Genomic DNA, 13613 nt, shown 5'->3' on the forward strand with positions numbered 1-13613 from the left:
CACAACAGTAGAGGAATTTGATGCACATAGTAACAAGTCCTTAAACGTCCCAGGATGAATTGACAGGGTGGATTAGGATACGTATGGAATACATGGAGTTTATAAGAAGAGGTAGAAAATACAATGCAGGAAGTCACGGTAAACATCTACAAATCTTTGGTCAGGACTCAGATGCTGACATTGACTGTAAAGAGTGTGGGTGTGTCTGTGAGTGGGTGTGACTGTGAGTGGGCGTGTCTGAACAAAGAACAAAGAACAAAGAAAAGTACAGCATCGGAACAGGCCCTCCAAGCCCGTGCCGATCATATTGCCCGACGAAATTATCTTCTACACTTCCTGGGTCCGTATCCCACTATTCCCATCCTATTCATGTATTTGTCAAGTAACCCTTAAATGTCTCTATCGTCCCTGCTTCCACCACCTCCTCCGGCAGCGAGTTCCAGACACCCGCTACCCTCTGTGTAAAAGATTTGCCTCGTACATCGCCTCTAAACCTTTCCCCTCGCACCTTAAACCTATGCCCCCTAGTAATTGACCCCTCTACCCTGGGGAAAAACCTCTGACTATCCACTCTATCTATGCCCCTCAAAATTTTGTAGACCTCTATAAGGTCGCCCCTCAACCTCCGTCGTTCCAGTGAGAACAAACCGAGTTTATTCAACCGTTCCTCATAGCTTATGCCCTCCATACCATGAAACATGCTGGTAAATCTCTTCTGCACCCTTCCAAAAGCCTCCACATCCTTCTGGTAGTGTGGCGACCAGAATTGAACACTATATTCCAAGTGTGGCCTAACTAAGGTTCTATACAGCTGCAACATGACTTGCCAATTCTTATACTCAATGCCCCGGCCAATGAAGGCAAGCATGCCGTATGTCTTGTTGACTATCTTACCCACCTGTGTTGCCCCTTTCACTAACCTGTGGAGCTGTACAGCGAGACCTCTCTGACTTTCAATACTCTTGAGGGTTCTACCATTCACTGTATATTCCCTACCTGAATTAGACCTTTAATGTCTCTGTGTGTCTGTGAGTGAGTGTGTTCGTGACTGTGTGTGTGTGTGAGTGTGTGTATTAGTGTCTGTCTGTATCGTCTTTTTGGATCTCACTGTGACCCAGGCATCTACATACCCTTCTCCAGACACAACATCCACTAATACCTTCTCTTTGGTGAATACTGATGCAAAGTATTCATTTAGTACCTCGCCCATTTCCTCTGGCTCAACACATAGATTCCCTTGCCTATCCTTCAATGGGCCAACCCTTTCCCTGACAGCCTCTTGCTTTTTATGTACGTATAAAAAGCCTTGGGATTTTCCTTAACCCTATTTGCCAATGACTTTTCGTGACCCCTTCTAGCCCTCCTGATTCCTTGCTTAAGTCCCTTCCTACTTTTCTAATATTCCACACAGACTTCGTAGGTTCCCATTCTTCAACCCTGACAGATGGCTCCTTTGTCTTTTTGACGAGGCATACAATATCTCTCGTTATCCAAGGTTCCCGAAATTTGGCGTATTTATCCTTCTTCCTCACAAGAGCATGCCGTTCCTGAATTCCTTTCAACTGACATTTGAAAGCCTCCCATATGTCAGATGTTGATTTTCCCTCAAACAACCGCCGCCAATCGAGGTTCTTCAGTTTCCGCCTAATATTGTTATAATTAGCCTTCCCCCAATTTATCACATTCATCCTAGGACCACTCTTATCATTGTCCACCTGCACTTTAGAACTTACTGAATTGTAGTCACTGTTCCCGAAATGCTCCTCAACTGAAATATCAACCACCTGGCCGGGCTCAGTCCCCAATACCAGGTCCAGTACCGCCGCTTCCCTAGTTGGACTGTCTGCATATTGCTATAAGGGGCCTTCCTGGATGTCCCTTACAAACTCTGTCCATAGCACTAAGTGAGACCCAGTCAATATTGGGGAAGTTGAAATCTCCCATCTCAACAACCCTGTTGTTTTTACTCTTTTCCAAAATCGGTCTACCTATCTGCTCCTCTATCTCCCGCTGGCTGTTGGGAGGCTTGTAGCGGGAGATAGAGTAGCAGATAGGTTGACATATTTTGAGTGGGTTTGAGTGGGTTGGGTCTGTGAGTGGGTTTATCTGTGAGTGGGTGTGTCTGTGAGCGGGTGTGTCTGTGAGTGGGTGTGTCTGTGAGTGGGCGTGTCTGTGAGTGGCTGTTTCTGTGAGTGGGTGTGACGGTGAGTGGATGTGTCTGTGAGTGGGTGTGTCTGTGAGTGTGTGTGTCTGTGAGTGGGTGTGTCTGTGAGTGGGTGTGTCTGTGAGTGGCAGTTTCTGTGAATGGGTGTGACTGTGAGTGTGTGTGTCTGTGAGTGGGTGTGTCTGTGAGTGGGTGTGTCTGTGAGTGGATGTGTCTGTCAGTGGGTGTGTCTGTAAGTGGATTTGTCTGTGAATGGGTGAGTCGGTGGGTGGGTGTGCCTGTGAGTGTGTGTGTTTGTGAGTGTGTGTGTCTGTGAGTGGGTTTGTCTGAGTGGCCGTGTCTGTGAGTGGCTGTTTCTGTAAATGGGTGTGACTGTGAGTGGGTGCGTCTGTGAGTGGGTTTGTCTGTGAGTGGCTGTTTCTGTGAATGGGTGTGACTGTGAGTGGGTGTGTCTGTGAGTGGGTGTGTCTGTGAGTGGCTGTTTCTGTGAATGGGTGTGACTGTGAGTGGGTGTGTCTGTGAGTGGGTGTGTCTGTGAGTGGGTGTGTCTGTGAGTGGATGTGTCTGTGAGTGGGTGTGTCTGTAAGTGGCTGATTCTGTGAGTGGGTGTGACTGTGAGGTGGTGTTTCTGTGAGTGGCTTTGTCTGTGAGTGGGTGCGTTTGTGAGTGGGTATGGCTGTCAGTCGATGTGTCTGTGAATGTGTGTGTCTGGGAGTGAGTGTGCGTGTGTGTGGTGTGACTGTGAGTGGGGGTGTCTGCGTGTTGGTTTGTCTGTCACTGTGTGTGTGTGTGTGTGAGTCGGTGTTAATGTGATCCTGTTATCGTGATCTTTGCAATCACGCAATATGGAACATCTTTAATGACGAAGGACATTCTGCAATAATTTGCGTTTATTTACATGACCCGTTAATGGATAATGCAAGGGCTCTTGTAGCTGTTGTTCGTTTTTACAGGAAATATACCAGACATTTAAAGAAACCAGAAAACAGTTGATCCTGGTGGACTATTTACAAAATGCCAGGTGGTGATTGATTGCTTTCATGAGGACGTTATGCCTGGAAAACTAGTTTCTTTAAACGTTGGGGAGGAGGGATCAACTTCTTGTGAAAATAAACTAACAATTTTTGACAGTTCACACCCAGACCGAAGCCGGAAATGAAGAGAAGCTACTCCCAAAGACCACTACATTTTGCAATTACCAGTCTGCAAAATTTCCCAGGATCCTAAAAAATAGAGGAATAGTTCCCGTTTGTTTCCCAGACTGACAGTAGAACCCAACACAATTTCAAGGACTGCATAGTTTATACTTTTGACTGTTTGCCACTTAGCAGAACATCTGTATTGTATGACATTTTTGTGGCGTGTGGTTAAGGTGCTCTGACAGAGCAATTGTTCTATGTTACCCCCTCAAATTGGATCTAATCGGCAGTGCCTTTCTACTTAGTATTATTGAAAATAGGAGTAGTATGCTCATCGCCCCTTAGAGCTTGCTCCACCATTCTACATGATCATGGCTGATTTCCATCTCAATATCATCTTCCATTGCTCTCACCTTTCCTCTTGACAATTCCAGTGTCCAGTCAGTTGTGTATTTTCCTTCTTAAATATGGTCAGTGACCTGACCTGAACAATCTCTGCAGTACATAATTCTCATTTTCCCCACACTCTGTGTGACGACATTTCTATTCTGCTCTGTCTGTATGCTGAGACTACGACTCCTTCCCCCGCCCCCCACTGAGCCACAGGGTAATCAAGATTCCTACAACCATTCGATCAAGAACAGTCAGTGTTGTTTACTTTTCAATTAGATACCCTCTCAGTGTTCTGCATTCCAGTGAACTCTGACCCAGTTGGTTTATCCTCTCCTCATCGGAAAATCCTGCCATCCCAGGAATCGGCCTGGAATCATTCGACGCTTCTCTGTACTCATTATATGACATCTGTATCCTTTTGTTGATATGGACACCAGTCCTGGACACAATACTCCAGGTGTGGTCTCACAGAGGCCCTGCACAGCTGCAGTAAGACATCCTTTCTCCTGCACTCAAGTCCAAGGATCCAAGTGAAAGGTAGCATGCTAGTTTCCTTCTTAACTCTTTGCTTTTCAAGCAAAACTGCTTTTGGCGAATGGTGTACAGGCACACCCAGGTTCCTTTAGTCGTCAACATTTCCAAATCTACCGTCACTTTATAACACTCTGCCGTTATGTTCTCCATCCGAAGATAACCACATTTATTCATGTTGTACTATATACGCGTCTTTATATGATGTACGTGTCCAATGATGTGCATACTAATAATAATAATAAAAATATAATGATATTTCTTATTGTCACAAGTAGGCTTACATTAACACTGACAACGAAGTTACTGTGAAAATCCCCTAGTCACCACATTCTGGTGCCCTTTGGTGTACAAACATTAGAAAGTGTTACAGAGATAGCGCGCGGGAGTAGACCTAATAGGTTCCTCTTTCACAGGTCCGTGCACAGTTAATTGGCCGAATAGTCTCCCTCCGCATCGAAGGAGTTATCTGATTCTACGATTCTGTGATTTGACTACTCACTCATCCAGTCGAATCACCATTAAGTATCTGAGTACCCTCCTCACAATTCACCTTCCCCCAAGTGCTGTGTCACCTACAAATGTAATGTTACACTCGGTCTCCTTATCCAAAAAATGTTGAACATCGTGAATAATTGCGTCACAAACATTAATTCTGGTGTGACCCCATTTTTGTTAGTCTTTGTTGCCTGTCTACTTGTCTGCTTGATAGGTCTGTTTCATTTATTGCACATGAATAATTGTGTGGTTTATTCAATAAATGTGTAAATTGTCTGGTCATTCCGATATTGACAGATAAAGTCCATAACTGGCCGGATAGTTATCTGTGAAAAAGGTGAAACACATGCTGTAATCAGTGAAGTATAGGAACTACAGGAAGATAATGCACTTCTTCCGCCTCGATTATAATAGTGCATGTCTCTGTGTGAATGTGCCTGTGCTAGTCTTTTTGTGTGTTTGTGCGTGTGAATATGGATGCATGAGTGCATGTGTGACAGTCTTTTCAAACGGGTGTTCATATGTATGTATGTGCATGGATGTATGACTGCATGTGTGCCTGTACGTTTGTGTGTGCATTAGTGAGTGTATGGATCAGTGTGCTTGACTGGGTTTCGGACTCGATAATGTAATGATAGAATTATACTGAATCCAACAGTGTAAGAATGAGGAGTTTCCTGGGAGCATAAGACCATAAGACATAGGAGCGGAAGTAAGGCCATTCGGCCCATCGAGTCCACTCCGCCATTCAATCATGGCTGATTTCAACTCCATTTACCCGCTCGCTCTCCATAGCCCTTAATTCCTCGAGAAATCAAGAATTTATCAACTTCTGTCTTAAAGACACTCAACGTCCCGGCCTCCACCGCCCTCTGTGGCAATGAATTCCACAGACCCACCACTCTCTGGCTGAAGAAATTTCTCCTCATCTCTGTTCTAAAGTGACTCCCTTTTATTCTAAGGCTGTGCCCCGGGTCCTAGTCTCACCTGCTAATGGAAACAACTTCCCTACATCCACCCTATCTAAGCCATTCATTATCTTGTAAGTTTCTATTAGATGTCCCCTCAACCGCCTAAACTCCAATGAATATAATCCCAGGATCCTCAGACGTTCATCGTATGTTAGGCCTACCATTCCTGGGATCATCCGTGTGAATCTCCGCTGGACCCGTTCCAGTGCCAGTATGTCCTTCCTGAGGTGTGGGGCCCAAAATTGCTCACAGTATTCTAAATGGGGCCTAACTAATGCTTTATAAAGCTTCAGAAGTACATCCCTGCTTTTATATTCCAAGCCTCTTGAGATGAATGACATTGCATTTGCTTTTTTAATTACGGACGCAACCTGCAAGTTTACCTTTAGAGAATCCTGGACTAGGACTCCCAAGTCCCTTTGCACTTCAGCATTATGAATTTTGTCACCGTTTAGAAAATAGTCCATGCCTCTATTCTTTTTTCCAAAGTGCAAGACCTCGCACTTGCCCACGTTGAATTTCATCAGCCATTTCTTGGACCACTCTCCTAAACTGTCTAAATCTTTCTGCAGCCTCCCCACCTCCTCCATACTACCTGCCCCTCCACCTTTCTTTGTATCATCGGCAAACGTAGCCAGAATGCCCCCAGTTCCGTCATCTAGATCGTTAATATATAAAGAGAACAGCTGTGGCCCCATCACTGAACCCTGCGGGACACCGCTCGTCACCGGTTGCCATTCCGAAAAATAACCTTTTATCCCAACTCTCTGCCTTCTGCCTGACAGCCAATCGTCAATCCATGTTAGTACCTTGCCTCGAATACCATGGGCCCTTATTTTACTCAGCAGTCTCCCGTGAGGCACCTTATCAAAGGCCATTTGGAAGTCAAGATAGATAACATCCATTGGCTCTCCTTGGTCTAACCTATTTGTTATCTCTTCAAAGAACTCTAACAGGTTTGTCAGGCACGACCTCCCCTTACTAAATCCATGCTGACTTGTCCTAATCTGACCCTGCACTTCCAAGAATTTAGAAATCTCATCCTTAACAATGGATTCTAGAATCTTGCCAACAACCGAAGTTAGGCTAATTGGCCTATAATTTTCCATCTTTTTCCTTGTTCCCTTCTTGAACAGGGGATTTTCCAATCCTCTGGAACTTTCCCGGACTCCAGTGACTTTTGAAAGATCATAACTAACGCCTCCACTATTTCTTCAGCTATTTCCTTTAGAACTCTAGGATGTAGTCCATCTGGGCCCGGAGGTTTATCAATTTTTAGACCTCTTAGTTTCTCTAGCACTTTCTCCTTTGTGATGGCTACCATATTCAACTCTGCCCCCTGACTCTCCGGAATTGGTGGGATATTACTCATGTCTTCTACTGTGAAGACTGACGCAAAGTACTTATTTAGTTCCTCAGCTATTTCCTTGTCTCCCATTACAAAATTTCCAGTGTCATTTTGCAGCGGCCCAATGTCAACTTTTGCCTCCCGTTTGTTTTTAATGTATTTCAAGAAACTTTTACTATCATTCCTAATGTTACTGGCTAGCTTACCTTCATATTTGATCCTCTCTTTCCTTATTTCTCTATTTGTTATCCTCTGTTTGTTTTTGTAGCCTTCCCACTACTCTTTGCCACATTATAGGCTTTCTCTTTTGCTTTGATGCATTCCCTAACGTCCTTTGTCAGCCATGGCTGCCTAACCCCGCCTCTGATAACCTTTATTTTCTTTGGGATGAACCTCTGCACTGTGTCCTCAATTACTCCCAGAAACTCCTGCCGTTGCTGTTCTACTGTCTTTCCCACTAGGCTCTGCTCCCAGTCGATTTTCGTCAGTTCCTCCCTCATGCCCCTGTAGTTACCTTTATTTAACTGTAACACCTTTACATCTGATTCTACCTTCTTTCTTTCAAATTGGAGATTGAATTCTACCATATTATGATCACTGCCTCCTAAGTGCTCCCTTACTTTAAGATCTTTAATCAAGTCTGGCTCATTACATAACACTAAGTCCAGAATGGCCTGTTCCCTCGTGGGCTCCATCACAAGCGGTTCCAAAAAGCCCTCCTGTAAACATTCAATGAATTTCCTTTCCTTGGGTCCACTGGCAGCATTATTTACCCAGTCCACCTGCATATTGAAGTCCCCCATGATCACTGTGACCTTGCCTTTCTGACATGCACTTTCTATTTCGTGGTGCATTTTGTGCCCCCGATCCTGACCACTGTTAGGAGGCCTGTACATAACTCCCATTATGTTTTTTTTGCCTTTGTGGTTCCTCAACTCTACCACACAGACTCCACATCATCTGACCCTATGTCATTTAGTGCTATTGATTTAATTTCATTCCTAATTAACAAGGCAACCCCGCCCCCTCTGCCCACCTCCCTGTCTTTTCGATAGGTTGTGAATCCCTGGATGTTTAAATGCCAATCCTGAACCCCCTGCAACCATGTCTCTGTGATGCCTACCACATCATAACTACCAGTCACAATCTGGGCCACAAGCTCATCTACCTTGTTCCGTACACTGCGCTCATTTAAATATAACACCTTTAATTCTCTATTAACCGTCCCTTTTTGTTTTCTTAGTGCGGTGGACCTTGGTTTACTGAGCCTTTCCATACACTGTGTCATATTTTATGGGATGGGGACTATCGTAACCTCTCCTGAGTTTTGTCTTTTCATGCTTTTTTGTATTCCTAAGCAGCTACGCTTCCCACTGATTATTTCACCTCTTGGTTCCCTGACTTTCCCCTCCCCCCCAATCTTTAGTTTAAAGTCCTATTGACCACCCTATTTATTCTTTTCGCCAGAACACTGGTCCCAGCTCGGTTCAGGTGGAGACCATCCCAACGGTATAGGTCCCCCCTGTCCCAAAACTGATGCCAGTGTCCCATGAAAAGGAACCCCTCTTTCCCACACCACTCTTTCAGCCACGTGTTAACTTCCCTTATTCTTGCCTCCCTATGCCAATTTGCACGTGGCTCGGGCAGTAATCCGGAGATTATGACCCTTGAGGACCTGTTTTTTAATTTGAATCCTAGCTCTTTATAATCTCTAAACAGGTCCTCTTTCATAGACTTGCCTATGTTGTTGGTACCGACATGGACCACAACAACTGGATCCTCCCCCTCCCTCTCCAGTATCCTTTCAAGCCGGTCAGAGATGTCCCGCACCCTAGCACCGGGCAGGCAACATACCAACGGGACTCTTTATCCTGCTCACAAAGGATACTATCTATCCCCCTGATAATAGAATCCCCTACAACTACAAATTGCCTATTTACTCCCTCCCCTTGAATGGCCTGCTGAACCATCGTGCCTTGGTCAGCTGACTCATCCTTCCTGCAGCCCTGTTCGCCATCCACACAGGGAGCAAGTGCCCCATACCTGTGTCGATGACACTGAGTAGAACGGATGGAACACGCTATCATGGTCATGTAATCGGATATCTAAAGGGCAGCACGGTAACGCAAGTGGTAAGCACGGCGCCGAGGTCCCAGGTTCGATCCCGGCTCTGGGTGGAGTGTGCACATTCTCCCCATGTTTGCGTGAGTTTCGCCCACACAATCCAAAGATGTGCAGGATCGGTGGATTGGTCACGCTAAATTGCCCCTTAATTTGATAAAATGAATTGGATATTCTAAATATTTTAAAACAAAGTAATCTGCCACCTAAGAAATGTAGAATACATGTAGTCAGAACTATGGTATCACAATATTATTATACCAGTATAACGTGGGAGACGTAATTCAGCTTCAATGACACATCATTGGATTAGCGAATGCTGCTGTGCACATCATGCCTAATTGGTCCGCTGTATATTTCCCGCTTCTTTGAAAGACCTAAATCTCACTGGTAAAAATGTCTTCTTCCAAATTTATTCTTCGATGTACACAGCCCATTGCCTTATGAAAGTTCCTATGGATTCGGTTTTATCACATTTTTCTGCACTTCCTTCCTTTTTCCGATTTATTTTCAATCCGTATCCTTTGTTGACTTACCCTCCTGCAAAGCAACAGCTTCTCTGTTCGAACATACAGAAAATTATTGGCTGCATATGCACGTTCAGAAGATGTTTCGTTCTACCGAGTCAACTCTCTGTTCAGAAACAATTGGTGAGGATGGGGAGACAACCTGGCTTGGCAGTCCTTATCGTATTCGCGAAAGAGGAAGCTCTGAGGCGGCGGTTTCCATACTCCAGCAGAACTTCCTCTGCTTGTTTGCACTTCAATGCGATCTAACCAGATCCGCCCATGCTCTAAGAATAAACACCGACTGTCTCCACGTCAAATTATATCCATCGTACCTCGTCCAATTGAGGCACACCTCTCACACCTCTCCGAGGACTTGAGGAATAATGTCCTCACCTAGATGGTGGTAAATATTTCTAATTTCTGAACCGCAGAGTGCTGATGAAGATCAAACAATAACTACGTTGAAGACAGAGGTCTACAGATTTCTACATGACGCGGACATGAGGAGGGTGATGTAAAATTGAATTGCAGAGCAGGCTGTAGGTTTGGATTACACTTGCTCCTCACTCTTAAGTTTCCTCGTGCCTACAAATAGATGCTCAGGGACCTTATTCAAATTAAGATGGACAGACATTTACAAATGATTCTTCAGCTAGTTTCTTGATACGTAGCCTAAGTCCTTGTTTCTAAATGTCATTGGCTGTGAAGAACTTTGGTTATTCCCGATGGTGGAAGGTGTAACTAGCAATTCGTGGTATTCAGTACGCGAGGGAGGGGCATGATGTGAAGGAGAAAGGGGTGCACAAATGGCGTATTGTAACGCAAATTTCTTCTTCAATTCTCCAGAACTTTTTATACCGCAGGTACACTGATGATCGCCCTCTCAACTGCTGGTGAGTCTACGTTCACCAATATCGTCCGTGCTGGAAATCGGGAAATGATCGAATCGCTTTATAAGGAGCGGGAGTAGATTTAAACAGATTGTTAAGTGCAGAGCGATACGTAACGAAATATGTGCATTGATATGGAGACAGATAGATAGATAGATAGGTATACAGTTAGATAGATAGATAGGTAGACAGATAGATAGATAGACAGACAGATAGATAGATAGATAGATAGATAGTTAGAAAGATAGATAGGTAGACAGATAGATAGATAGATAGACAGACAGATAGATAGATAGATAGATAGATAGATAGATAGATAGATAGATACGTAGACAGATAGATAGATAGATAGATACATTGATAAGTGGGCAGGAGAGAATTGTAGGACGTGTATAATGGACACAGAGATGGTAACAGATATATGAAATTAATATCTTACATCTTTGTTTCTTTTTCCAATAAATAAATTGCTGCGCAGGTCAAATTAAAATGTGACGTAATTCGGGAATGAGGTATCTCAATGTAATAAGAAAGAGACATTGGATAGATTGTCGGTGCAGAAATTTAATGCAGCAAAAGGACCGGATGAGATGCAAAGTAATGAAAGTGTGGGAGAAAATTGCAGCTCAGCCGCGTCACTGAGGATCAGTGATTATCTCAGCTGTTCACGGGGTCTGGGTGCCGGGTGCAATTCCGGCCTTGTGGTGTTTACATCCCCCCCCCCCCCCGTTTCTTTCTGGGTTCCCTCCTGGTGCTCCGGTGTCTTCCTGGAGTCCAAGGATGTGCAGATTAGATGCATGGAGTGGCCATGATAAATTTGCCTTCAGTGTCCAAAGAAAATGAAGGTTAGGAAGAGTTGTGCGGTTACGGGAAAGGACCAGGGAGTGAGGAGCCATTCAGGCAAATTGCTGTTTATCTAACTAGCTGATTCATGTTAACGAGGCAAGAACGTCGACAGAGGTGATATTGTTGAGGATGACGTTATTTCCACTTCAGGAGTGTCTCGTACTAGATGGCAAAATTTCAGTCTAAGAGGTCGCCCATATAAGCCAGAGATGGAGACGAATTACTTCTCTCAAAACGGTAGTGAATCTATGATATTCTATACCGCAGACGGTGGAAGAGTTTAGGAGTTAAGAATATTCAAGGCTATGATCGACAGATGTTAGTCTGTAATTGAATCAGATTCTGGTGATAATGTGGGATCGTGAATTGGATGATTATCATATCAGGTCAATCGTGATTTAGTTCCATGGCGGAGTAGGATTGATGGAGAGAATGGTTTACTCTGCTCCTACATCTTTTGTTTGTATGAAGAGCACACGGACTTCCAAATATATTTGAGAATGTGGCACCCCACAGACTATAGAGCAAACGTAAAAGTCATGGATTAAAAGGGGCGGTCGCAACCAGGATACAAAAATGGCTCAGAGACAGCGCGCATGGTTCAGGAATAATTTTTCGGACTGCTAATAGGTTTATATTTGAGATACTGTCGTTAAATAATATGTACTTTCCACATTATAATATCTGCTAATGGCCTAGTTTTTTGTGTATATGGGACAGCACAGACATTTCAGATGCTATGGAATTTGGAATAATTGTGTGGAAGATTATTAATCATTCCGTAAAGGCATTTCCCGGTTCGTGGAATCGGCAGACTCGAGGAAGGTGAAATGTAATGCAGTGAAATAAAACGTATTTCATTTAGTTTGTACCCATGGGTAGGGACTATAGAAAACAACGGGTACGGCCCTAAACCATGTACAAGTGCAGAGGGACCTAGGAGTACCTGGAGACAAACCTTTGAAAGTGCCACGACAGGGTGAGATAAATTTTAATAAAGCTCGCAACATCCTAGTGAGCTTTATAAAATGTGGAATGGAGTACAGAGTAAGTAACTTCATTTCCAACATAAACAAAAAACAGGTTAAGCCCTCAACTGCAATTCCGTCTCCAATCCTGAGCACCATATTTTATGAAGGATGTGAAAAAGGTGAGTATAAAGTTGTTCATGAAAAGCATTGAGGAATTAGGAACTCCGCATACATAGATGGATAAGAAAATTCACAGAAAATATGACATGAAGGAGATTATTTAGAGCTCTAAAAAATCATGAGGACCCTGAACAAAGTAAAAACGTTCACGCAGTGGGAATATCTGATCAGGAATGACGTGCTTTTCAGTACAATGGTTGCTGATGGGATCGATACATGCAAGATGGTATTGGATAATTACCTGAACAGGTTCCAAAGTTCAAGCTGCCCAGTACTCACCATCAGGCAGTAATTGCCAGACCGCAGCCCCTGCCGTCCACATTTCCCGCCTACACACGCTCTATACTACGTAACCACTTCATCCTATTCAGACAAGGCACACAGCCCGCATTGGAACGACCATTGCCATCCCTACCTATAGTTACGTACTCTGAATTCCCTCTGTCTCATTCGCAACCCTGACAACGTTCATCTGAATTCAGCCCCTCTCAAGGAAGAACGCAATGTGAGGGGCAGAAGTTTTTGAGGGAATTTGTTGAAAAAGCTTTTATAGCCAGAGAGTGGTGACGGTCTGGAATGCATTGCCTGAGAGGGTGGGAGATGTTGGTTGCTTCACACCCTTTAAAAGGCACCAGGATGTGTACTTGGCAAATCATAAAATTCAGGCTTTGTGTCAAAGGCTGGGAAATGGGATGAGGAAAGCGGGTCAGGTACGTTTCATGAGTCGGTGTAGATTCGATGGGCCGAAGTTTCTCCTTTGCAGTATATTATTCAGTGCTTCTGAAGTTGATTCCTATTGATCACATTGACTCCCTCCTTTTATGCAGCCTCGGCAGCGTTGGTGTTCCCTGCACTCTCTCTCATGGCGATTGGTGGAATCTTCCTCCTCATTACGAACATCCAGGTACATATAGCACGAACTGTGAGGGTGCGAGATATGGACTGAGGGAGCGCTGCACTGTCTAAGGGTGCCTCCACAGAGAGTTTTTGTAATTGTTAATAAACAAAAATGACGAAAAAGGCAATGATCAACTCTGTCAGGAAATAGCAAG

The 13613-nt window shown here is 44.2% G+C and overlaps 1 protein-coding gene across 1 annotated transcript in view; it reads left to right on the forward strand.

Annotated features, from left to right (window-relative positions):
• The window catches only part of LOC140411522 (equilibrative nucleobase transporter 1-like), a 128229-nt gene that overhangs the window by 39470 nt on the left and 75146 nt on the right, over nt 1-13613 (forward strand). Inside the window, exons 4-5 of the mRNA XM_072500608.1 lie at nt 10521-10567; nt 13389-13465. Coding sequence (XP_072356709.1) covers nt 10521-10567; nt 13389-13465 — 124 coding nt within the window. The remainder of the gene's footprint in view (nt 1-10520; nt 10568-13388; nt 13466-13613) is intronic.

This window comes from Scyliorhinus torazame, chromosome 4, assembly GCF_047496885.1.
Source record: "Scyliorhinus torazame isolate Kashiwa2021f chromosome 4, sScyTor2.1, whole genome shotgun sequence".
Lineage (NCBI taxonomy): Eukaryota > Metazoa > Chordata > Chondrichthyes > Carcharhiniformes > Scyliorhinidae > Scyliorhinus > Scyliorhinus torazame.